Source organism: Dreissena polymorpha, chromosome 9, assembly GCF_020536995.1.
Source record: "Dreissena polymorpha isolate Duluth1 chromosome 9, UMN_Dpol_1.0, whole genome shotgun sequence".
Classification (NCBI taxonomy): domain Eukaryota; kingdom Metazoa; phylum Mollusca; class Bivalvia; order Myida; family Dreissenidae; genus Dreissena; species Dreissena polymorpha.
The window spans coordinates 68,366,115-68,390,162 of record NC_068363.1 but is presented as its reverse complement, the minus strand read 5'-3'; the positions used below and the strand labels follow the sequence as shown (position 1 = coordinate 68,390,162).

At 33.9% G+C, this 24,048-nt stretch overlaps 2 protein-coding genes across 6 annotated transcripts in view; one reads left to right on the top strand and one right to left on the bottom strand.

The window, feature by feature from the left end:
• The window catches only part of LOC127844340 (adenine phosphoribosyltransferase-like), a 128,403-nt gene extending 105,806 nt beyond the window's left edge, over positions 1 to 22,597 (top strand). Inside the window, exon 4 of the mRNA XM_052374459.1 lies at positions 22,449 to 22,597. Coding sequence (XP_052230419.1) covers positions 22,449 to 22,582 — 134 coding nt within the window. The 3' untranslated portion in view covers positions 22,583 to 22,597. The remainder of the gene's footprint in view (positions 1 to 22,448) is intronic.
• Positions 1 to 24,048, bottom strand: part of LOC127844341 (uncharacterized) — a 182,497-nt gene that overhangs the window by 96,873 nt on the left and 61,576 nt on the right. The gene's annotated exons all lie outside the window — the stretch shown is intronic.

The window sequence follows — 24,048 nt, the reverse complement described above, 5'->3', positions numbered from 1 at the left end:
CCTAATTTTTTTACATCGCCCTTTCTATTGTGCAAATTCTACGCTCAATCAGATGACATATTGAATGTATCTATGTTAAGAAAATCTAGATCTTTACTTCTAACTTGTTGCCATATGTACTCAAACGACTTTGTGTGATAACTACATACTGTGTTATCTATTATCTATGCTTATACATTCAAACCCGTTAGCATTGTCAGTTAATTGTTACAAACATAAAACTTACATTTTTTGTGCTTAATAGCCAATGGTCTACCATGTAAATGAGTAGTAAATTGTAATTAAGGTCGCACAGCGTTTAGAGCGTACATGTTTACACAAAAAAGTTAACAGTGTTTATTTTGTACATAAGAAACGTTAGGGTGGAAATATAAGAAAATCAATAACATGTAATGTATTCCTTTCGATTAAATGCATTCATTACGCTGAACCTCGACTGTGATTCAGAAACCTGTTCCCTGTGCTACGAAACCCCGCCGTCTTCAATGGTCTCATACAAGTTCTGTCGGAGGACATTAAGGCCCGCTGCGCGGGGGTAGAGGTGATAGTGGGTCTGGATTCACGGGGATTTCTGTTCGGCCCAGTGTTGCCTTGCAACTGGACGTCGTCTTTGTACCCGTTCGTAAGAAGGGCAAGTTTCCCGGGGAGTCTATCAGCGTTGAATACTCCCTGGAGTACGAGAAGGTAATAACAGCGCATTATTTAATTGTATGTGAATACGAAACTGCATCAGCTGTATTCTATGTCGGATGTAACATTTAAGTTTATCTGGTATCTGTTAATCTTGAAGCAGTGAATCAGAGTATACGAAACATATCTAGTAGATGAACAGACGAAGGAAATAACGATAACAATTACTTGTATTTGGGGAATAGTATATAACAATTCAACGGTCAAAATCCATGCACACCACAAGTGTAGGAACCAATTCTGCAATATCAAAAGATCAAAGTCTTTATTGTCACACAGTTTATTTGATCTGTAAAGTTCGTTTTGATGCGAAATCGTTTCTCTTTTTCAGAAACGATATTATGTATGGAAATTAATAGTTTGATCGTTCGGAGCATTTCTTTTTTTATAATAAGTTTAGAGTTATTCTTACATTTGAGGCGCGCCATGCGAAAATTGGTCTAATGTCAATCTTTTTAGCACATATATAGTCACCCCATGTTTTGCGGTTTCTTGGTGGACAGCGTAGCTTCTGATCAGTCAGCGCAAACGCGAATGTGTTGTGGGGTACTCTGGTCGCATATGGCGTAAGACCCATTTTTGCATGACGCGGGTGACAATGGCATATACTTATTTAAAGGTCAGAAAATTATTGAGTTGATCAATAGCGGATCATTTATATTTTAGTGATTAAGAAAGGAACTACTGCATACTCTAGTCAATTGGCAATTAAACTCTCTAAAAGACACCTTTAATGCGTGGCGAAAGGTTTTATGCACGTGTCTACTGAATTAATTGTTTATTACTCCGGTCCAGTATAACCTGTAGTAGTCGTTCAAATATCGATAAGTTAATTTGACATAATGTCCAAAAATGCATTTGTGTGTGTTCATAAACATTTATGGAAACGAAGCGTTAGTCTGAAATGTTTCGTGTTTTTTTTAGGATTCGTGTGAGATACAAAAGAATTTCATTCGACTTGGGCAGAAAGTGGTCATTATAGACAGGCGGTAATCTGAGTTTTGTTTGAGAGCATTATATGAGGGTTTTATATTAGGGGCACTGTCAAAGACCATTCTATGAGAGTGCTGTATTTTATGAGAGTATAACATAAGAGTATGTGCAAATGCTTAATAACTGTGGCTCGCTTGCGAGCCTAATTTTCATTTTAAGCTCGACTATTATGTATGAAATATATATAGTGGAGCTATCCTACTCACCCCGGCGTCGGCGTGACCGTCTTCGTTAGCGTTAGCGTTAGCGTGCAAATGTTAAAGTGTTCGTACTTCCCCAATTATTTTCATTGTCCCTTGACATATTGCTTTCATATTTTGCATACTTGTATACCAACATGACCTCAACCTATAAACAAGAGCAGACATCTCTTTCAAGCATTTTGTCATAATTATGGCCCCTTTTCCACTTAGAATATGCAGCAAATGTTAAGGTTTTCGTACTACCCCATTTATTTTCATTGTCCCTTGACATATTGCTTTTATATTTTGCATACTTGTTTACCAACATCACCCCAACCTATAAAAAAGAGCAGACAACTCTATCAAGCATTTTGTCATAATTATTGCCCCTTTTATACTAAGAATATGCATATTATTGATAAATCTATGTTAAAGTTTGCGTACTACCCAAATATTTCCTATATCCTTTGACATATCGCTTTTATATGTTGCAAACTTGTTTACCAACATGACCCCAACCTATTAACAAGAGCAGACCACTGTATCAAGCATTTTGACATAATTATGGACCCCTTTTACACTTAGATAATTAAACATTTTGCTTAAATTGCCTTTTTTTTAAACATCATCTTAATAAATTACCACACCCAACATTATACCCCCCTCTCACCCCCAACCCCCTACCCCCCCCCCAAAAAAAAAATATATATATTTTTAAACATCATCTAATAAATTACCACAAACCACATTATACCCCCTCTCACCCTCCAATCTCCCCACCCCCCGAAAAAAAAATAATTTTTTTTCCTTTTTTTATTTTTGAAAGATCGTCTAATAAATTATTGAATATGAACAATTTCCCCATAATGGCTTACGTTATACTGTCAAGCACTCGAATAGTCGAGCGCGCTGTCCTCTGACAGCTCTTGTGAAATAAGTGTTTTGTAGGGCGCATAATTATTAATTCCAATGTTAACATGTTCAATATTAAGTATGTTCATAACAAATATATTGGTGGAATTCGAAAACTTTAATATTATATTGTACCCTTAAGTATCTCTAGCAATTCCTTTGTGTTATTCTTCAGTTCAGTCAAATTTGTGTTTGCCTTTGTGTATGTGTTTTTACGCCCCCGTTAGTCCGTCCGACCGGAATCCTTTTTCGGAGTTTATATTTTCGTAAACGCTTTAATATATTTACTTGGTTTTTGGTGTGTGAGTCTACCAACATGACATTTATCACGTTTGAGTTTCGTTCCGGCCTATTCATTTTTGGCGAAGTTACGGGCCTTTGACTTGTATTTTTCTCTAAAATAACGTTTTTCTGGACTTTTTCTTAATTAGTCTATCAGCCAGATGGGTTGGGGTGTACCACTCAGGGGGGCAAAACAACACCTATCTAACTTGATTTTATACTCAATATAAAGAAACAAAATGTGTGATAACAATCTCAGTTGGGCTGCTATAAGTCATTATTGAGCTGTTTCTATGGCAGCCGTAAGGCTTTGACCAAATAGCTAGTTTAGCTAGTATAATTCTCAAAAATTTCTTCAAAATTGGTTCTAGAAAAACAAGTTTGGTGTTAAAATGAAGATTATGATTATTACCTAGTATGATCTGCAGTTAAATATGCAATTTAGTACATTTTCATATCTATGAATATTAATGAGATTGCAAGAAAAGTTCCTAAAAACTAGCGAGCCTCAAAAATAGTAGGGTCAATATATGAAAAAAAAACTTCAACTATTAAACAATTTATACAAGAGGTATTTTAAATGAACCTGGTAGGGTAGAAGCTTTTTTAAAACATAACACAAGTTTACCAAAATCGGACCTCCGGAAAGTTTTTTCAAGATGGCCGCCAATACCTATTAATGATGACAACTATGTAACTCTACAATCAAATTTGACGCATTTGCTGTCTATTCCTAAGTTTCAAGGGGCAAAATACACATAAAGTTCATCAAACATTGTTTAAGTGTACAATAGTAATCACAAATCCAACATGGCGTCGAAAATGGCCGCCAAGATGGCCGCCAAAACCTATAAATAATCATAACTATGTAAATATCCACTCAAATTTGATTATTTTGATGGCTATATATGGGTTTCAAGGGGCAAAGAACACATTTAGATCATCATACATTGTATAATATTATTATATTACACCCGAATCAGAAATGGCGTCCATAATGGCCGCCAAGATATCCACCAAAACCTATTAATGATCATAACTTTGTAACTATCCACTCCACTTTAATGGATTTGGTGTCTATACATACGTTTCAAGGGGCAAAGAACACATAAAGATCATCAGACATTGTTTAAGTTAACAATAGTACACACAAATCCAACATGGCTTCTAAAATGGCCGCCAAAATTCGCCAAAACCTATTAATGATCATAACTATGTAAATATCCACGCAAATTTGATTAATTTGGTGGATATACATATGTTTCTTTGGGCAAAGAACACATTAAGATTATCAGACATTGTTTAAGTTTACTATATTTCACACAAATCCAACATGGCGTCCAAAATGGCCGCCAAGATGGCTACCAAAACCTATTTATTATCATAACTATGTTACTATCCACTCAGATTAGATGATTTTGTTGTCTATACCGAGGTTTCGAGGGGTAAAGAACACATTTCGATTGTCAGACATAGTTCAAGTTTATTATGTTACACAGAAATCTCACTTGGCGTCCAATGACACCATACGAAGGACCGCAAGTCCATTACTTTTGACATGATGCTTGTTATGTGAAACGCCATAGTTTGGACCTGCCGCAATTTCTGGATTTTGACAAGAGGATAGATATTTTTCAGCTTCAGGCAACACTGAATTGGCAGGGAATGATGCGTATCTTGCATCAGCAAAGCCAGTACCCTGGGCTGTTGTCAGTCATTTTCTTGCCTATGATTTATGTGTACAATGGGTACAAAGCGTGCATTCTGTCAACATAAGTCTTAGTTTGCAACCTTGCCACAACCTGTTCAGAATTTGGGATGTTTCATAAACGTATGAACTTGCGGGGGGGGGGGGGGGGGGGGGGTCAAAGGATCCCTCATGGCAGAAACCGCTCTCAAAACATACTTGAGGCTGTCTATTGAGAAATGCGATTGTGCACATTGTGACACGCAAAGCTGTCCAGAGGGCTTTACGGGACCATCTTCTTGTTGAAAAGTGCATGCACAGCCAGCTTTCAGCCGAAATGACCAAGGAAGATCCAGACATTCAGATGCTGCTGGATCGGGCCAAGGATTTGTACTCTTCCCTTTTAAGGCAAAACGACGCTAGCAGACGATATGTTATGCGATTTTGATCAAACTCGAGAGGGCTACAGAGAAGTAGAAACATGAAATTGCCCAGACCTCAAAGACATGCATAGTATGGCTGAATTATTAGCTTATGATTAACAATTCAATGGTGTTGATTAAAGCATATCGTACTGGGTGTTGGTTGATGCATTAGGCAGTGCTCAATTTTCTATCCATCTTTGCTGCTGCTGGATACATTACCTGCAATCTGCGTATTACTACATATATCTGTAGCAAATAAGCAACCTAGAGGAAACGCACCCGGACGTTTGTCAAAAGTTCGGTATTGGTTTTCACGTTGTTTGTAGGAGCCATCAGTGCTGGGCTGGGCTAGGACTTGATCTTGTTATTGAGCAAACATTGATGATGTTTTTATAGAGCACATACGGTCTAACTCGCGGCAGTGGAATGACTGAGGAAATGCAAACCCCTTGGACCCTATCTGCAACATCCGAGCACAACAGTGCGATGCAGGATTTCAAAGACCTGACCTATACTTCAAGTCCACAACACAAAGATTCAACTGAAGCGTGCATCAAAGGGCATTATTCTTATCTAGAGAAAATGCAGACACAGATTACAACCTGATCAGCATACACAGCTGACCCTTCCCTCAGAAACATGGTCAATGGGATAGTGGCTGGGTCACATGTGAATGTTCATGCAATTGAGGCGGTTGGGAAGACGATATTAAGAGATATCATAGGAAAGTCGGTCTTTGCTTATACATTCACGAGAAAATACAGAGCCAAATTTCTTTGGAATAGCTTGGCTGTTAAGATCGCTTCTAACAATGCTTTTAATCCTGCTCTTCTGTTCCAGCGTTTTCTGGTGGTGTCAAAATATGGAGATCCTTCCCTTGTAGTCGTATTGTCTTATGAACTGAGCTCCAATCCTGCAGCCTATCTTGAAGCCAGGAACATAATTTGTACAGCAGATAAGCCTCAGATCGCTCAGGCAATTTGAGAGTATGCTGTAGACACATCAAGTAAGGCTGTGATGAACTGTATTCATGAAACAGATGCATGATGGTGGCACTTTGCTGCATCGTTTACCATTGAGAAGGGCGACTCATATAACGCAATAGCCTAGTATCGTACGTGCTTTTACTTTCTATTTCAATATCCTTGAAGTTTCCATTATTTCTATCTAGTGTAATCGGTAACGGGATCTTTATTTACGTACGATACATTATTTGGTTCTTAACAGTTAATTATTCTGTCCATTACGGTCTTAGTGGATGTTGTATTTGTAGTGTTTCATTTTCAGTTAGTATTAAATGTTACCATTCTTCATTTTATGCAAATTAGCGTTAAGCGCTAATATTCTATAATCCATAATAGATGTAAATAATCAAAGAAGTCGACAGTGTAAACAGCCCATTTTATTCTCTGTAATATCCGAGAAAACACTGTGTTAATTTATTAAACAAGATAAACATTTGCATGCATAAATATCATTTATGATATATATACGTACATATGCAACGATATTGATTCTTAATATATATTAATAAATCACACAGAATATTGTTCAATTTCACTAACAGTTTTCAGGCATTAACATTATTTTGTTAAATCATAAAATAAAGAAATTATTTATTTATGAGAAGACAGTACTATTTGTTTTACTAATATGATACTTATAAAATAGCAATTATCATTAATACACAATATATATTTATTTGGATATTGCGCAGTCAATCAACTTTCTTAATACTCCACATTGAATGTAGGTGAAACAAATTAAAGCAGTAAACAATAATTTAAGTATGAATATATTTATTTGCAGCAAACAATAATTTAGGTTTGAAAATAAATAAGTATCAACAGCTCACCTGTAATATCCGAGAAAACACTGTGGTGAGTCCCCCGCAGTGTTTTCTTAAATATTCTTCCAGATGCAACTTTCTGAAACCTGATCAGGCTTTTCCTAATACGTTTCTCACGTGATCCTATGTGGTTTCACGTGGTACGCTGATTCACCTACTTTTTTATATTTGTTCGGGTCAAAGTTGTTAACCCTTGGTCATGGAACTTTCCAGAAGTTTCTATTGCTTACGTTTGCGTTCTTGATTTGGTAAACAATTTAGATTGGAATGTGCTATTCTTTGTTAGCTTAGTAAGCTGTTTTCTTATAGTACATCAATATGATAGAGTTTGTAGCTCACCTGGCACAAAAAGTATTCCGGTGTGGTTTTGTGAAAACTGGGCTTATGAACTGCGCAATTCCTTAAGTATTTCTAACAATGTACAATAGTTATTCTAAACAATATGCAATAGTTATTTTAAACAATATGCATTAGTTATTTTAAACAATATGCAATAATTATTTTAAAATTTTGTTAATTGAAATTAATTAAAACTTTATTAATTATGATTAATTAAAATTTTTAAATAAGTTAAAGTGAAAATTTAAATATTACAAATATTTCATAAGATTGCGATTTTAATTGGATTACATCTTCCCCTCCTTCTTTTTAATTAGAATTCCTATTCTAATATATGGGCTGTTTAAATTTAACTGCTGTTTAAACAATCCCAGAACATTTAACTGTAAAATATTAAAGCATGCATACATGAATTTACCATATTTAACAACAATCGAAATAGATGTAATATATAGATAATAGGAAAAGAATTCGTAAACACACTAGGCATTAATCGTAAATGAAAATACAACAACTTTAAATATACACTCCGCCTGAAGTGTCTATAACAAAACAACAAATATAAACAGGGTTTCAAATAAACTATATAAGAGAATTAATACTTAGATCATTATTTGAAACATCAATAAGACAAAGATCAAGTACAATGTAATTGAAATGCACAATAATGACAAAGCAGTCTGTATACATGTTAGTATTTGTTGGAAAACAAAAGAATTATCAAGTATTATTTATACAATTGAAAAGTTTGTAAGTTAATGTTTAGCATAGGTGACTTTAATAGTCACATTTAGTTATACATTTTTATGTTTAGTATGTTCATTTGGGTTCCAACATATACTGTTTTATTAGTTTCCAGTTGAAACATTTTACAGTATGAAGACATAATTTACAAATTTTGAATCCGTTTTGTATAGTGTTATAGGAGCAGAAGATATGATGGGGTGTATGGCAACAAGGGGTTCGACTTAAGAATAAATGAACAAGAGAATCAAGTTTTTTGAATTTTGGACGACAATGTTTCAGCGAAGCATGACAAACTCGACAATATGTGTTGTCAAAATCTATAGGGATCGATTGGCATTTAAGGGATTGTTTGTAAAGGCGAAAATGTTGAGTCATTAAGTTATTGATTTGTTTAAGATCTGCATTTAAGATGTCTGTAATGGAAAAATTGGATAAGGAGGGAGGTAGAAATTTTGATTGAAGAAATCTTTTGTGGGCTATTATGGATATTTGGGATTTTGAACCGAACCTTAAAATAATTGTTTGGCAGATTTGAAAATTTAGGGGGTGGATTTCATAAAGTAGATGGTCGAGCATTTGAAGATAGAGTATATTTATGTCGAAGTAGTCTATAGCAAAAATTAAGCTTGAAAATGAAATGTTAGGATTATTTAACATGTGGGTAAATAGTAATTTTTTAGTGCGTCTATGGATTTTTCTTAATTTGGGAAAAGTATTTAAAAAGTATTTTATGTGATGCAGTTGATGGTGATCTAAAGGGAGGGAAATGTATAAATTACTAGAAGAGTTGCCATTGTATTTAAATAATAACTTGAAATAATTAGAGAACAATATAAAAAATGAAATGTTAATAACAATATCCATTTTATGAAATTAATGAAATGTAAAATTGACAATAGGGAACCAAAAATGTAACGATAAAATGATATTATATGTACAATAGAGTATCAATGAAAATACAAATTTAAGAACACAATTATGAAATACACACTATATTTATATGAATGATGTATTGTCGTGTGCGCCTGAAATGAGAACAGCGAAAGTATAAAAAAAATTTGAAGTATGTATGTAATGAATAAAATTAAAGTATGTAACGATTGACATCTAATATGAGAAAACATGTAAAATGTAGTATTTAATAATGAAGATTAAATTAAATCATTTCAATAATCTTCAAAGTATTTATAATGGTTAAATGGAAAAAAAAATGAAATATAACATTGAATAATTGACGTCAGAGTTGAAATCCATGCAAAATTTGACATCAAAGTTGTAACATATTCAAATATGATGATGACAAAGTGATAACTAATGCTATTCCACTAATGCTTTTCCATTTTTTTTTTTTTTTTTTTTTTTTTTTTTGTTTTTTTTGCAGTTGAAGTTCGTTTATGTACGTTCCTTAATTCCGTTATGGACCAAGAATAGTTCAGTGTGATAGTTTGTGTTGAGCATTTGTCGGAGTTTGATGTACTGATAAATGCCAATTGACAGAGCAGATGGTATTTCCATTATTATATCCCCTGTAGCGTTCCGAAACGAAATTTCCGTAGTGTTAATGAGCAGTTTTGGAAACAATCCAAAGCGTATGCTGTTTATGTTCAGGGTGACAGGTAAGTCAATGATCCATTCTGATCGACAAGAAACCGAACTGACGATGTTGATATCAATACAATTTAAACCATTTGATACATGTAAAATCAAAAGAGTGCCACGTTGTCGTTTGAATATTTGCAATTTGCGAAGGATTGTTATTAGCAAGAGAACGTGAATCATGGCCAGAAAGACAAGAAAATGTTCATATTTCAGAGACTCATTAAGATTGTTGGTAAATTCCTGAAGTGGTGATAGCGTGGTGGGATTGTCGTATTTAAGATGTTGTGCCGCTGTTGGTTTTATTAGTGTAATTGCAGTTAATAGAATGCGAATTTTTCGTGAAAGAAATATCAACATGAGCGTGTTTCCGATTGTGAGTAATATACCTATGATTGAAATTATATCAAAAGTGGATAAACCTGATTCAATTGAGATTTCACCGTTAAGCATTGCTTCTGTTAGGCTATGGTACACAATTTGGTTTTTCTTTGCTCTTTTCACAAAGGTTTGCATGTCAATTTCTAATTTGTGCGATCGAGTTAATATATCCTGTGTGTTTTGATCGAAGGTTTTAAATACCGGTAATAATACATTTATTGGATCATTGTACGAAATGTTTTTCATCAATTTATCCAAAACCGTATTATTAAAAAATTGTTGGAGTAACGGTAAGTTAATTGGATATATTTGGTCGACAGTAGTATCGTTTGTCAAACATTTTGTGAATTGCTCATAAATACGTTGACTTTTTGAGACTAGTTTACATGCACATGGTACATCGATAATGCAGTACTTACAATCATCTATTGTTTTAGAACGATTTACACATTCCAATTTTAAATTTGATTGCATGTATGCAAGTACCTTAGAACTATTTAAAATTCTTAGCTCTGGTTTCAAGACGTTTCTTACTATCTTATATTCACATATATCTTTCGTTTTTGCATTGTCCCCGTGTTTCAAGAGTTCTACGAAACAATTCGTATTGAAATCGATTTCAAATATAACATTATGTTTACATAAAATTGTTGAACCTGCTGTCAAACAGTCTCTCAAGAATGATTCATCAAGAAAAGTGAATAATAGGTTTTTCTCATTATAAATTAAATACCTAGGTTTTGATGTGAATTCATTAGCATCTTTGTTTTTTATATCATTGTCAAGAGGAATTGGAAGGAAATTTAATTCATAAATTTCGTTATCCAAACTGTTTGTCAGTGGAAACAATACCATTATGTATATTGAGTTATTGTTGCGTCCATAAATAAATTCAGCATGATTGTAGTAGAATGCCAATTCAGTGCTGACCAATTTATGAGTCGGATAGTTGATTTTTAACGACGAAGCTATTTCTGTTAACGTTTGGGACATTAGTTCGGGGTTTATTATATGAATCGACAATTTACGATTGCCCAGTGATTCAATTCCTATGGCTAGCCTATCAAACTGTGACCTTATTTTGATCATTTTATCATTTACATCTAGTATTAATTTTTCAGCAGTTGTATGTTTATTTGACATAGATTCCATTTCGTCCACAATTTTATGCCTGACTGCTGAAGCATTCGCAACGAATTCATCGAATAATTTCATATGCTCGTGAACATTAGTTGCAAATGATGCCATTTCGCCGAATTCGTGCGTAAATGTGTTTGTTAAGAGATTAACTCTTTGTGCCAATTTATTTGCATGATCGCGTAATCGATTAAGTTGTGACGTTGTTGCAATGCCAAAAAGAGTTGAACCTAATTGTCCTATAAAGGGAAGTAAGGGTTGTGACTCACGTGTCTTCCGTTTATCTGAGATTGTAGGAATCATGCTACGAAATTTGTGTAACAAAGATTGTATATCATGTTCCATTAAAATCCTTAGAGTGTTGAATTCGACGCTAATGGTACATCCTTTTTCGTAGAAATAAGTGTCTCTACACAATGAATAATTTCTACCGATGTCACTATTGAATTGATAGTCCGGCATATCAAATCGAAAAGTATGCGTCCATTCATTATTCACGACGTTTATTGTTTTTGGATCTGAGAACTTAACGCCATGGTTCATCAGCAATTGTTCGCTGTGTGCTCCCACAAGTGACAGGAAAAGTATAATGAATCGTGTGACCAACATCTTGCCTAAAAGAAAAAAAAAAATAACAGTTAATTTGTTTATCATTTTACCGTTTTCTTTTGTGATTTTTCTTTAGAGATTTGTTTATATAAAATTGTTTAATAAGTGCTTCTGATGTGTCTTCGTCATTTGCCCAACTGTTCTTATACTTTTTGTTTGTCCATTTTATCAAATATTGTCTTTGATTATCTTTAATTCTGGTTTTTAAAATTTTGTCAGCTTTGTACCATTTCTTGTTTGAATTTTTTGGTGGAATATCATTTTGATTTATTGTATTTTGTTTGTCAGTTGCCGTTATATTTGGCTGTGTATTGTCAGTAACGGTTTGCGGATTGTTTTGATTTTCTGTGTTATCATTAGTTTCTTTTTCATGGAATTTGAATGTTTGAGATAAATCACGTAAATCCTTTTCATCATGGTATCTTCTTAATCTGTTGATATTAACCGGAACTTTTAATTCTTTGTTTGAATATCGTTCTCTCAAAATATATGTGCCATTTTGTAATATTTTGGTTATGTAATAGGGTTGCTCTGAAAATTTTCGAAACAATTTTCTGGATTTATTTAAAGGTACTTTTTCTTGTTTAATAAAAACAAGATCTCCTAATTTAAATGGACGTATTGCAGTTTTGCGATTGTAAAACTTACGCATAACGTCACGAGAATTATTTATGTTTTCTTGTGTGATATTCCATATAAGTTTAAATCTTTGTTTCAATTCCTCAACATAAGTGTTTATTGAAGGGTTGGTATTAATTGGTGGAAATAATTCGGAAGTGATGGGTTTATTCATATGTCGGCCGAAAAGAATGTAGTACGGAGAGTATTGTGTCGTTTTCGGACATACTGTTGAATTATAGGCTAATTGGACACTGGAAAGCTTATCAGGCCAATCGCTTTCGTCTTTTAACGATGTACGTAGTATTGAGAGTAATGTAGAGTGTACCCGTTCTACCATTCCGTTACTCATTGGGTGATAAGATGAAGTTCGATGCCTCTTTATTTGAAAGAATTTATAAAGAACATCCATTATACCACTTAAGAAGTTTTGTCCTCGGTCAGATGTGATACGTTTGGGTGGTCCAAATATTGCAAATACTTTATGATAAAGTTGTTCTGCGATTTCAATAGTGTTTTGCGTTTTTAATGGTATAAATAGTGCGAATTTTGAAAATGCGCATATAACGCTTAAAACATATTTATATTCTTTGCTTTGTTTTGCTACCGTAACAATGTCGATGTGTAACATGTCAAATGGTGCGCTTGCAATAAAAGGTTCTTGTAATGGATATGGTTTATAATTGTGATCTCTTTTAAATATTTGACAGTTTTTACAAGATTGAACATAATCTTTAACTGCTTGATACATTTTTGGAAAGTAATAGAAAGTTTTGAGGGTTGCAAACATTCTATCAACACCACAGTGACCATTTAAATCATGAAAACTGTAAAGTATTTCACTTCTTAATGACTCAGGTAAAGCTAATTGTTTAATTAAAGTTTTTTCAGTTTGATGTTTCTTAGATCTTGGTTCGTAAAAATGAAACAGAACATTGTCAACTATTTCGTATTGGGTGCTTATATATGGAATTCGTTTTGCTGAGTCTTTATCATCAGGTAAATGACCGTTCTTTAAAAATGCATAAATGTCGCCGAAGTCTTTTGATGTAGTTTGTAAGTTTATAATGTCTAGTTGATTAGTTGTTAAGTGCGCGTGTTGTTTGCGGTCATTGACTGTCTGGAGTTGTGAACCAGGTATGTGATCATTATCTGAGATAACACTGTTGTCAGGTGGAATGGTGCTAAGTTGATTGTCAGCAGAGATAATTGGTTGATGATTGGTGGGTGTTGTGTTGATTGTTTGTTTTCGCATTTTTCTTGTGAGAATGTTAACCTGGGAGCAATGATTATTTTGCGTTACTTGTATTGGTGCCAAGGTTTGTGGAGGTGTTAAAGGTGCGTTATTGTTGGAAAGTGTATGTATGTTTTCCTTGGATTTAACGTGGGTGTCTGATTTAGAATAGTTAATTCTACTAAGGTAATCGCTCGGATTTGTCTTGCCAGTTTTATAAATGATTTCATGATCATAATTTTCTAGTTCTAAAGCCCATCTATATAGTCTGTCATTTGAGTGTTTTGCTGTATGCAAAAATGTTAAAGCTTTATTGTCTGTTATAATTTTGACATGTATATTTGATATATAGACTCTACATTCTTTCAAAGCGTAAATGATTGCTAATAATTCCAGTTCACAACTACTGTAACGTTTTTCGTTATCTTTTAAAGCACGACCCCCATATAAAATAACATGATGACGGTTTGGAGAATCTTCCTGACATAAAATGAATCCTACTGCGGAGGTACTAGCATCTGTATAAATAGTGAATTCTTGATTAAAATCTGGTAATCGTAAAATTGGTTTTGCCATTAATGCCCGTTTTAAATAATTAAAACTTTTGTCATGTTCCTCGGTCCATTTGAATATGGTATCTTTCTTAAGTAATCTATTTAACGGGGCGACAATGTGTGAGTAGTCTTTTATAAACCGTTTTAAGAAATTTGTCATGCCTAAAAAACTCTTTAATCCCTTTTGATTATTAGGAATTTGGAATTCGTTAATTATTTTCAATTTGTCAGGGTCCATTTGAATAGTGTTTCCTTCAAATACTGTGCCTAGAAATGTAATTCGTTTTTGTGCGAAATGACTCTTTTTAAGATTTATTACTAAACCAGCTTCTTTTAGTTTATGTAAAAATTGAGAAAGTTCTTTGATGTGGGTTTCAATATTGTCACTCATAAGTATACAGTCATCCAGAAAAAATAGAAGGTTTTTGAAATTGAATTCTCCTAATATTTTTGAAAGATACAATGACCAATAAAAGGGGCTATTACATAACCCATAAGGAAGGACGTTAAATTGAAAACATCGTCCTGTTGGTGAATTAAATGCAGTATACTTTTTAGAATTTTCGGCCATGGGTAGATTAAGAAATGCTTGTTTTATGTCTATTTTAGTAAAGATAGTTGACTTTTTCTCTGCGATCATATTTTGAACATCTACAATTGTAGGCATTTGATAATACATTTTCTTTGAAATTTTATTTAACAGTCGGTAATCAATGCATAACCTATATAATTGTTTATTTTCTTGTTGGTCTTCTGGTGAAATATCATCTGAATGTGTATGTTTTTTAACTAATACAATAGGACTACTCCAAATTGAAGTTGATGGTGAAATTATATTTTTATCTAGCATTTTCTCTAATTCATCTTCAATGATTTGTCTCGTTTTGGGGTTTACCGGATATGGTTTTGAACGTATAGGTATAGCATTCGGTATCAATTCGATGGAACATTCAAAATTTTTAACAGCGCCGACATCTGTTTCTGAATCACTAAAAATATCTTGATATTGCTTTAAGAGATCGAACAGTTGCTGATTATTCGCAAATTCTTTTCCTATTTTATTATGTAATATTTGTTCTTTTTCGGTTGTCGTCTTAACGTTTCCACTTTCGTTACATTTATCTAAATTATTAATGTCATATATTTCGTTTTCATTTAAAATATGTATGGAAGCTAAAATATCATATTTATTTATCATTTTTTCTGTATCCGAGTTATTGTAAATTGGAAATTGTATAGTTTTATTTTTGTTGTCTGTAATATATAAATCAAGTTCCATGATATTTGTTTCATCCATAATATGTAAATCTTTATTCAAAAAACATTCTTTTAATTGAACAGGTATTTTCTGAAATGAATGAGGTTTAAGTCTTATCTTTTTATTAGCTTGAATACAGTGAATTTCATTTGTTATAAAATTGGTTTTGCATGTAATATTATCTTTATTTATTTCAAGAGTATTAGTCTCAAAATTTAATTTTGCCTCGTATTGCGAAAAGAAGTCTACTCCTAGTATTGCATTATTCGTTAAGCCTTGTACTATGTAAAACGGGTGCTCAAAGCGCGTGTTGCCAATTAGCATTGGGAGGTTAATGACTAGGGCTGTCACGATACGCCGTGAGCGTACCGCGGTATATCGTGGTACGGCAACACTGTATCGCGGTACGTACCGCGATATTTTACAGAATATGTATCTGTGAAGAAAACAGCAGAATAACAAGTTTCACAAACTTTATTAAGCTCAATAATCAGAAAACACTGGTATCATAGTATGACTAGAAACTGTAAAAGAAACTGTAATAAACTTGATAGAAGTAGTCATTGTTATTAATATTGTTATTCGCGTCTTTTTCTAATATGTCCGCCATATTGTTTACAATAGCTGTGACTGTGGTCTGTGTAAATCGAACGCTTCAAGGGCATGTTTAAAATGCGAAGTCAGCAGGCCCAGTATTGAAAATCCGTAGCGTTCTGACTCTTCCTCGACTTATTCAGAATCTTAAGATAACATGATTCGGAAGTGCCATGCTTTGAACGATCGATATACTAAAGAAAGAAAATAAGAAATAGAATAAACATTTTTTGGATAATTATGAACTTATTTGCAAAGGAAATCTGTCCTTAATTCCAAAAAAGGTACGGACCCATACATCGCCGTATTTTAAACGTGAAAGTTAAACATCTACCAGTGGAAGCGCTTGCTTGACCTGGATATTAACGGATTATTTATTTAGCCCTTTTGAATCGCTTCTACAGTTTTCAAAACGATATCTATATCAAAATAATTATGTAATGTATTTATATCTGTGCTAATATAATAATATTAAAAAACCGGTGCGGCAACACCGTACCGCGGTGCGATTTTTTTCAAGACATGCAACGCGATATACCGATATACCGGTGAATCGTGACAGCCCTATTAATGACCCCTTCTACATTGTACGAATTATCAGAAATGGCGGTCTTGACATGGAGATTAGATGGTAGGCATTCGTTTCGCGAAATGTTTGTGGAGGCGAAGAATGATTTGCTGATTACAGACATACTACTGCCCGAATCCAAAAGAATGTTTGTTGGGACATCTGCAATTGTTCCTGGTAAAGAATTATGAAAAAATGTGGATACTACCTTTAAAGCTAATATTTTACGTTTAGATTTAATACTTTGTTTTTGTTTATTTTGAGTTGTATGCGTACTTTTGTTAATTAAACCCTTTTTATTTATTTGCTCGTGTTTTACTTGGAATTTTGAATAATTTGCGTTGTTAAAATGGTACCTACTGCTCTGTCTTTTCCATCATTTTTTAGTTCGAAAACACATTGATTGGAAGTGATTGAATTGTTGGCAATTGTTGCATCGTTTATTGAATGCAAAACAGTTTCTACCCCCCCTACAAGAATCGTATCCGCATTTGGGGCAAATTTGGTTTTGTGCATTTTGTCTGTGTACTTGTAAACGTGGGTTAGATACGGATCTATCGACTATTCGCGGTCTTTGATAGTCTAACGGTACTGACATCCTATAATTTTGGTTTTGTCGTGGTTGAAATTGTTGATAACGGCTGTAAGGAACAGATGGCATTTGATTTGGAAACATATGCTGTTGAGCGTAAGAATTTTCTACCGGTATATTTGGTATTGGGGTTGACTGTAAAGCATTAATTTCCTTAATTTTGATGTCCGCTTTTAAGGTTTTAATCTCTTCCAATAACGTTTGAAATTTTGTGTCAATAGCATTGACTGAAAATGACGTGGTCATGTCACAGAGTTTACAGTATTTGGCCAGTTCTGACAGAGATTCTGGCTGTCTTAAAATAACATCTTTCTTAATACTGTCTCTTAATCCATTGACAAGCAAGCTTACGAGAACTTTTTCTTCTAAGCCTTGTACATCAGTAGAAATGTTTAATGCTCTCGAGATATAATCATCACATGATTCATTTTCTCTTTGTTTAATAGCAATTAGATGATAATCTAATTCTTTAGTCTGAAATCGTTTAGCAAGTGCTTTGGTGAGTTCTTGATAATTAGATTTAATATCTTCGGTTAGATTATTGTAAAAATTCTCTTAATTGTCGGACAGGTAAAATGGAAGAACATTAGCGTACTCACCCCTATCAATGTTATTCATGCTACAAAATTTCTGAAATTTTGCCAGAAACGCTGGTAAACTATCATAGTCTCTGCCTGTAAAGCATGCTAACTTAATTATGTTTGGCTTAAACATTGTACCTCTTGGGTCTGAAGTCTGTGCGGTATGGGAGTTTCTCGCCGGTCGTTCCCCGTCTGTTGGAGGGTGGCCAGGTGCGGAAGGCGTCTGCCTACGTAAGTTAATATTGTCACTATTAGCACTTTGCGATGGAAAATTAGCACTATTAACACTAGGTGATGGGGTATTTAAGAAAAAGTTAGGTCTCTGCGAAATAACACTGGAAATTGGATCCTGTAGTCGTTCGTCGGGAAGGCACTGAAAATTACCATATGGCGGTGGTACTGGGTCGTACCGGAAATTGGATAATGGCTCGAGCAGCGATTCCTTCGGTGGGTCCTGCGTTAATGGCTGGAGTGTTGTTTCTTGGGTTTCTTCGGTGTCTGATGCATCGGATTGTAATGGGTGACTTTGAAATGGGCTGTCATGTATTGTTACTCTTCTGATTGTTTTGATAGAATTTAATTGTTTATGAAAATCTGAACGTAATTGTTTTTTACGACGTTTTTCACTTGCAACAAAATCTTCGGGAGTTTGTAAATAAGGTTTTGACTCACTTGATGATTTTGGAGTGTCTTGTTTTGATATGGTAGTTGATGGGTGAAGTGGATGCTCCGGAACTGTCGACTCGTCAGGTGGGGATGTTGGCGGCGTCAACTGTGGCGGTAGAGTGGCTGATAGGCGAGAACGTAAATTGTAGTGAGACATCTTGAAACATTTCTGACGATTTTTGTTGTGGAAAATGTTATTGTAAAGGAATTAAACTTTAGAACCTATTCTCCACCAGATATCGTACGTGCTTTTACTTTCTATTTCAATATCCTTGAAGTTTCCATTATTTCTATCTAGTGTAATCGGTAACGGGATCTTTATTTACGTACGATACATTATTTGGTTCTTAACAGTTAATTATTCTGTCCATTACGGTCTTAGTGGATGTTGTATTTGTAGTGTTTCATTTTCAGTTAGTATTAAATGTTACCATTCTTCATTTTATGCAAATTAGCGTTAAGCGCTAATATTCTATAATCCATAATAGATGTAAATAATCAAAGAAGTCGACAGTGTAAACAGCCCATTTTATTCTCTGTAATATCCGAGAAAACACTGTGTTAATTTATTAAACAAGATAAACATTTGCATGCATAAATATCATTTATGATATATATACGTACATATGCAACGATATTGATTCTTAATATATATTAATAAATCACACAGAATATTGTTCAATTTCACTAACAGTTTTCAGGCATTAACATTATTTTGTTAAATCATAAAATAAAGAAATTATTTATTTATGAGAAGACAGTACTATTTGTTTTACTAATATGATACTTATAAAATAGCAATTATCATTAATACACAATATATATTTATTTGGATATTGCGCAGTCAATCAACTTTCCTAAATACTCCACATTGAATGTAGGTGAAACAAATTAAAGCAGTAAACAATAATTTAAGTATGAATATATTTATTTGCAGCAAACAATAATTTAGGTTTGAAAATAAATAAGTATCAACAGCTCACCTGTAATATCCGAGAAAACACTGTGGTGAGTCCCCCGCAGTGTTTTCTTAAATATTCTTCCAGATGCAACTTTCTGAAACCTGATCAGGCTTTTCCTAATACGTTTCTCACGTGATCCTATGTGGTTTCACGTGGTACGCTGATTCACCTACTTTTTTATATTTGTTCGGGTCAAAGTTGTTAACCCTTGGTCATGGAACTTTCCAGAAGTTTCTATTGCTTACGTTTGCGTTCTTGATTTGGTAAACAATTTAGATTGGAATGTGCTATTCTTTGTTAGCTTAGTAAGCTGTTTTCTTATAGTACATCAATATGATAGAGTTTGTAGCTCACCTGGCACAAAAAGTATTCCGGTGTGGTTTTGTGAAAACTGGGCTTATGAACTGCGCAATTCCTTAAGTATTTCTAACAATGTACAATAGTTATTCTAAACAATATGCAATAGTTATTTTAAACAATATGCATTAGTTATTTTAAACAATATGCAATAATTATTTTAAAATTTTGTTAATTGAAATTAATTAAAACTTTATTAATTATGATTAATTACAATTTTTAAATAAGTTAAAGTGAAAATTTAAATATTACAAATATTTCATAAGATTGCGATTTTAATTGGATTACACTAGTCTAATGTAGATTCAGTGAAATGCATTACGGACAAGCGACAGTGGGGTTCGATGGCTACGAAGACGGTGATTATAACAAAGACAAAACGCACCGGAAACGTGAATTATATTGTGAGTTTCAGCAAAAAAAAACAGAATGCTCATGTAAAAAAGGAAGACTGTTTGTCTCGTGACAGAAACAAGGCCGGCATGCTTGCTCTGATCAGCACAACTCTGACTAAAATCGGATGCTATGTTGTTCTGTCTTCAGAGGATGCAGCCATTCAAATTGTTAAATACAGTAAAACGTTCCCGTCGTAGCACCACAACGTTGGTGGGCAAGGATACAAATTTGCTCATTTTGATCCTGCATTACTCCGAAAGGGACAATAAGACCATCTACTTCCGCTTTTATGTAAAGAAATAGTCAAAGGAACGCAAAGTGTATAATATCAACTTTTGAAAGAACTCGGGCTTATTCAGGCTGTAATTAATCTTCAATGATTTTCAGTAAGGGTAAACAATCAAGTCTACAGAAGTTAGTAAAACCTGATCCTATCATGAAGTCATGTGCTGGTTCATTCTCTCTTCCAAATGTCGTAAATTGGATTTTATGAGTATTCAACTCCTTGGTCATAACCTCAATTCGATTAAAGTGTTTCTTGTCTCCTAAACTTTAGCATTTTACATAACAACCAAAGCGTTTGAGTAACAAGTTATGGACGTGTGGTCCTTCGTATTGTGTTGATGGCCATTTTGGACGCCGTGTTGGATTTCTGTGTAACATAATGAGCTTACATTTTGTCTGATGATATAAATGTGTTATTAATGTGTTGTTTGCTCTCTGAAACCTGGGTCTATACACCAAATTCATCAAATTTGAGGGGATAATTACATTATATTTTATAATCATAAATATATTTTGGGGGCCTTATTGGCGGCCATTTTGGACACTGTGTTGGATTTGTGTGTAATATAATAGACTTAAACAATGTCTAATGATCTTAATGTGTTCCTTGCCCCTGAAACCTATGTATAGACACCAAAATCCTCAAATTTGAGTGGATAGTAACATAGTTATGATAACTTTATAGGTTTTGGCGACCATCTTTGCGGCCATCTTGGCTGCCATTTAGGACGCCATGTTAAATTTGTGTGTAACATAATTAACTTACACTTTGTCTGATGATATTAATGTGTAATTTGCCCCCTGAAACCTGGGTATAGAGACCAAATTCATCAAATTTAAGTTGATAGTTACATAGTTATGATCATAAATATGTTTTGGCGGCCATCTTGGCGGCAATTTTCGATGCCATGTTGAATTTGTGTGTACTAAATTAAACTTAAACAATTTCTGATGATTATTATGTGTTCTTTGCCCCTTGAAACCTATGTATAGACACCAAATTCATCAAATTCGATTGGATAGTTACATAGTTATGATCATTAATAGGTCTTGGCGGCCATCTTGAAAGAAAAAAACTTTCCGGAGGTCCGATTTTGGTTAACTTTTAATATGTTTTTAAGGACCTTCTACTCTACCAGGATCAGTTAAAATACGTTTTGTAGCAATGGTTTGGGGTCAAGGTGTATATTGACCCTACTTCGGTTCAATTTCTCCCAGACAATTTATGAAAATTAAGCTGATTTAGGCCCCATCTTCAAAGGAGAAAAAAATACCAAAAGCTGCCTGTACCAGACTGTTATCAACCATTTTCATATGCTACTGGCATGCATCTTCCAAGATATATAGGTGTAGTTATGCCCCTCTTACTGGTACACCCCACCTCAATTTTGGGTACTTGGCGGAAGGACTAAATCGCTTGCAGATATTCCATTGATATTTTGTGTGTGAGTCTATCTACATGACTTACAAATCAAGTTCGAGTTTCGCTTTTTTGGCGAAGAAACGGTTCTTGGACGAATGCATTTTCTTTTAAATAACACATTTCGGAACGCTTTCAGATAATGGCCTTATTTTTGGTGTGTGGGTCTACCTACATGACATACGTTCCAAGGCGGTGACCCCAGCTTTATTCATATTTTGTGTTTATGTTGGTTTGTATTGTGCTGTATTGTGCTGTTTTGTACTGTTTGGGCAATCGGTCACTTGCCTTAAATAAAGGACCAACTAATTGTTTTTAATGAAAATTCAATAGTGCTCCTGCAGCTGGAGTTTTACTTCTTTATATTACAGATCATATTCGAGTTTTGATCTGCTCCATTGAACATTGACGCAGTAACAGCCCTTGGACTTCCTTTACTTGACTTCCTTTTTTTCTGACTTTCATTCTGAAAAACTGCATTTCTTAACTGTTTAACGAGTTTGCTATAAAAAATGATGCGTATATACTCGATAGGTACCATGAAAGCTGCATGTGATTTACTGGAGGCTGCCAATGCGAAAGTGCTTGCATGTGTTGTCGTCATCGAGTTGAATGAACTAAACGGAATGGACAAGCTGAAATACCCTGTTATATCCTACCTCAGTTAATATGTGTCTGGTTCTTAAAGCGGAAATATCTATGAATTAGTTTTTCAGAATTGTTTTTATGGTTTTCTGATAGCACTAAGTGATTTATGCATTTGAGAGGAAGTGAATATTATTGAACTGAATCAGAATGTGAAAACGATTGTAAATACTTCATGGAAATTAAATCGTATATGCTGTAGCATGTTAAGTCAACTACTTCACTGATTGTCTTAGATTATTTTGTTCATATGAAATAGGTCGTAATTATGTAAGATTCAATGCAGCAAGTAACTCATACAGTTTTAGTGAACAGTTACGCTGTAGTTTTCAAACTCTCTTAAATTTGATTATCAGAGTTACGGTAGATTACTATTGTTTATTTGATGCTTTCCGGTGTTTTATAGAGAAATATTAGTGAATTAAAACTGATAATTTGACTGTTTGAAATAGTGAAAATTTACAGTGAAAACTATCGATAATTATCCCAGTTGACTGTGAAATGCCGTCAGTTTTTTACAAAATGACGTCATTGTCCCAGCAAAATTCTTTAGTTAAACTCTTTAACAATGTATATAAACTGTGAAAAAAATCATAAAATAACAAGATATGTGTTTGTCAGAAACACTTTGTCCCCTTCTGCGCCGCTTTGAAGCTATATATTTGACCATTGACCTTGAAGGATGACCTTGACCTTTCATTACTCAAAATGTGCAGCTCCATGAGATACACATGCAAGCCAAATATAAAGTTGCTTTCTTCAATATTGCAAAAGTTATAGCAAATGTTAAAGTTTGACGCAAACAAACACACAAACCAACAGACAGGGCAAAAACAATATATCCGCCACTATTGTGGTGGAGGACATAAAAAGAAAATTTGTTGGACTCTGTGGAATATCGATTTTAATTCACTCGTGATAATAGAAAATATATATTTTCTATGATCATTCGTGAATTAAAATCGATAATCCAACGAATCCTAAAAATATCCTCTATTTTGCTGTTACACAATTATATATATATTTGTTTTTTTAATCAAGGCCTAAAGGCATGTATGCTATGCTTAGTGTTCATTTGTGTATAATGAATATGTATGTTTTGGTGTGATAGTTATTGTTTAAGAAATACTACTTGTTTGTCATAGTTTGTCGTTGAATAACTCACGACCGCAAGTTGTTCATATGGGGTTATTATTACATCAATTTATTGTGAACAAGACAGCCATTGTTGAATGTAAACGGGGTATGAGTTTATCCATGCACCCGTAACAACAACAAATGACATGAAATCGCACAGATGTATATCGCGGCACACATAACATCACACGACACTTTGTAACAGGTTGTTCATAGCATTGATTTATTTAGTGTTGGATATATTGGTTGTTAGCTCACCTGAGCGATAGCTCGAGGTGAGCTATTGTGATCACTCAGCGTCCGGCGTCCGTCCGTCCGTCCGTCCGTAAACAATTTGTAAACATCTTCTTCT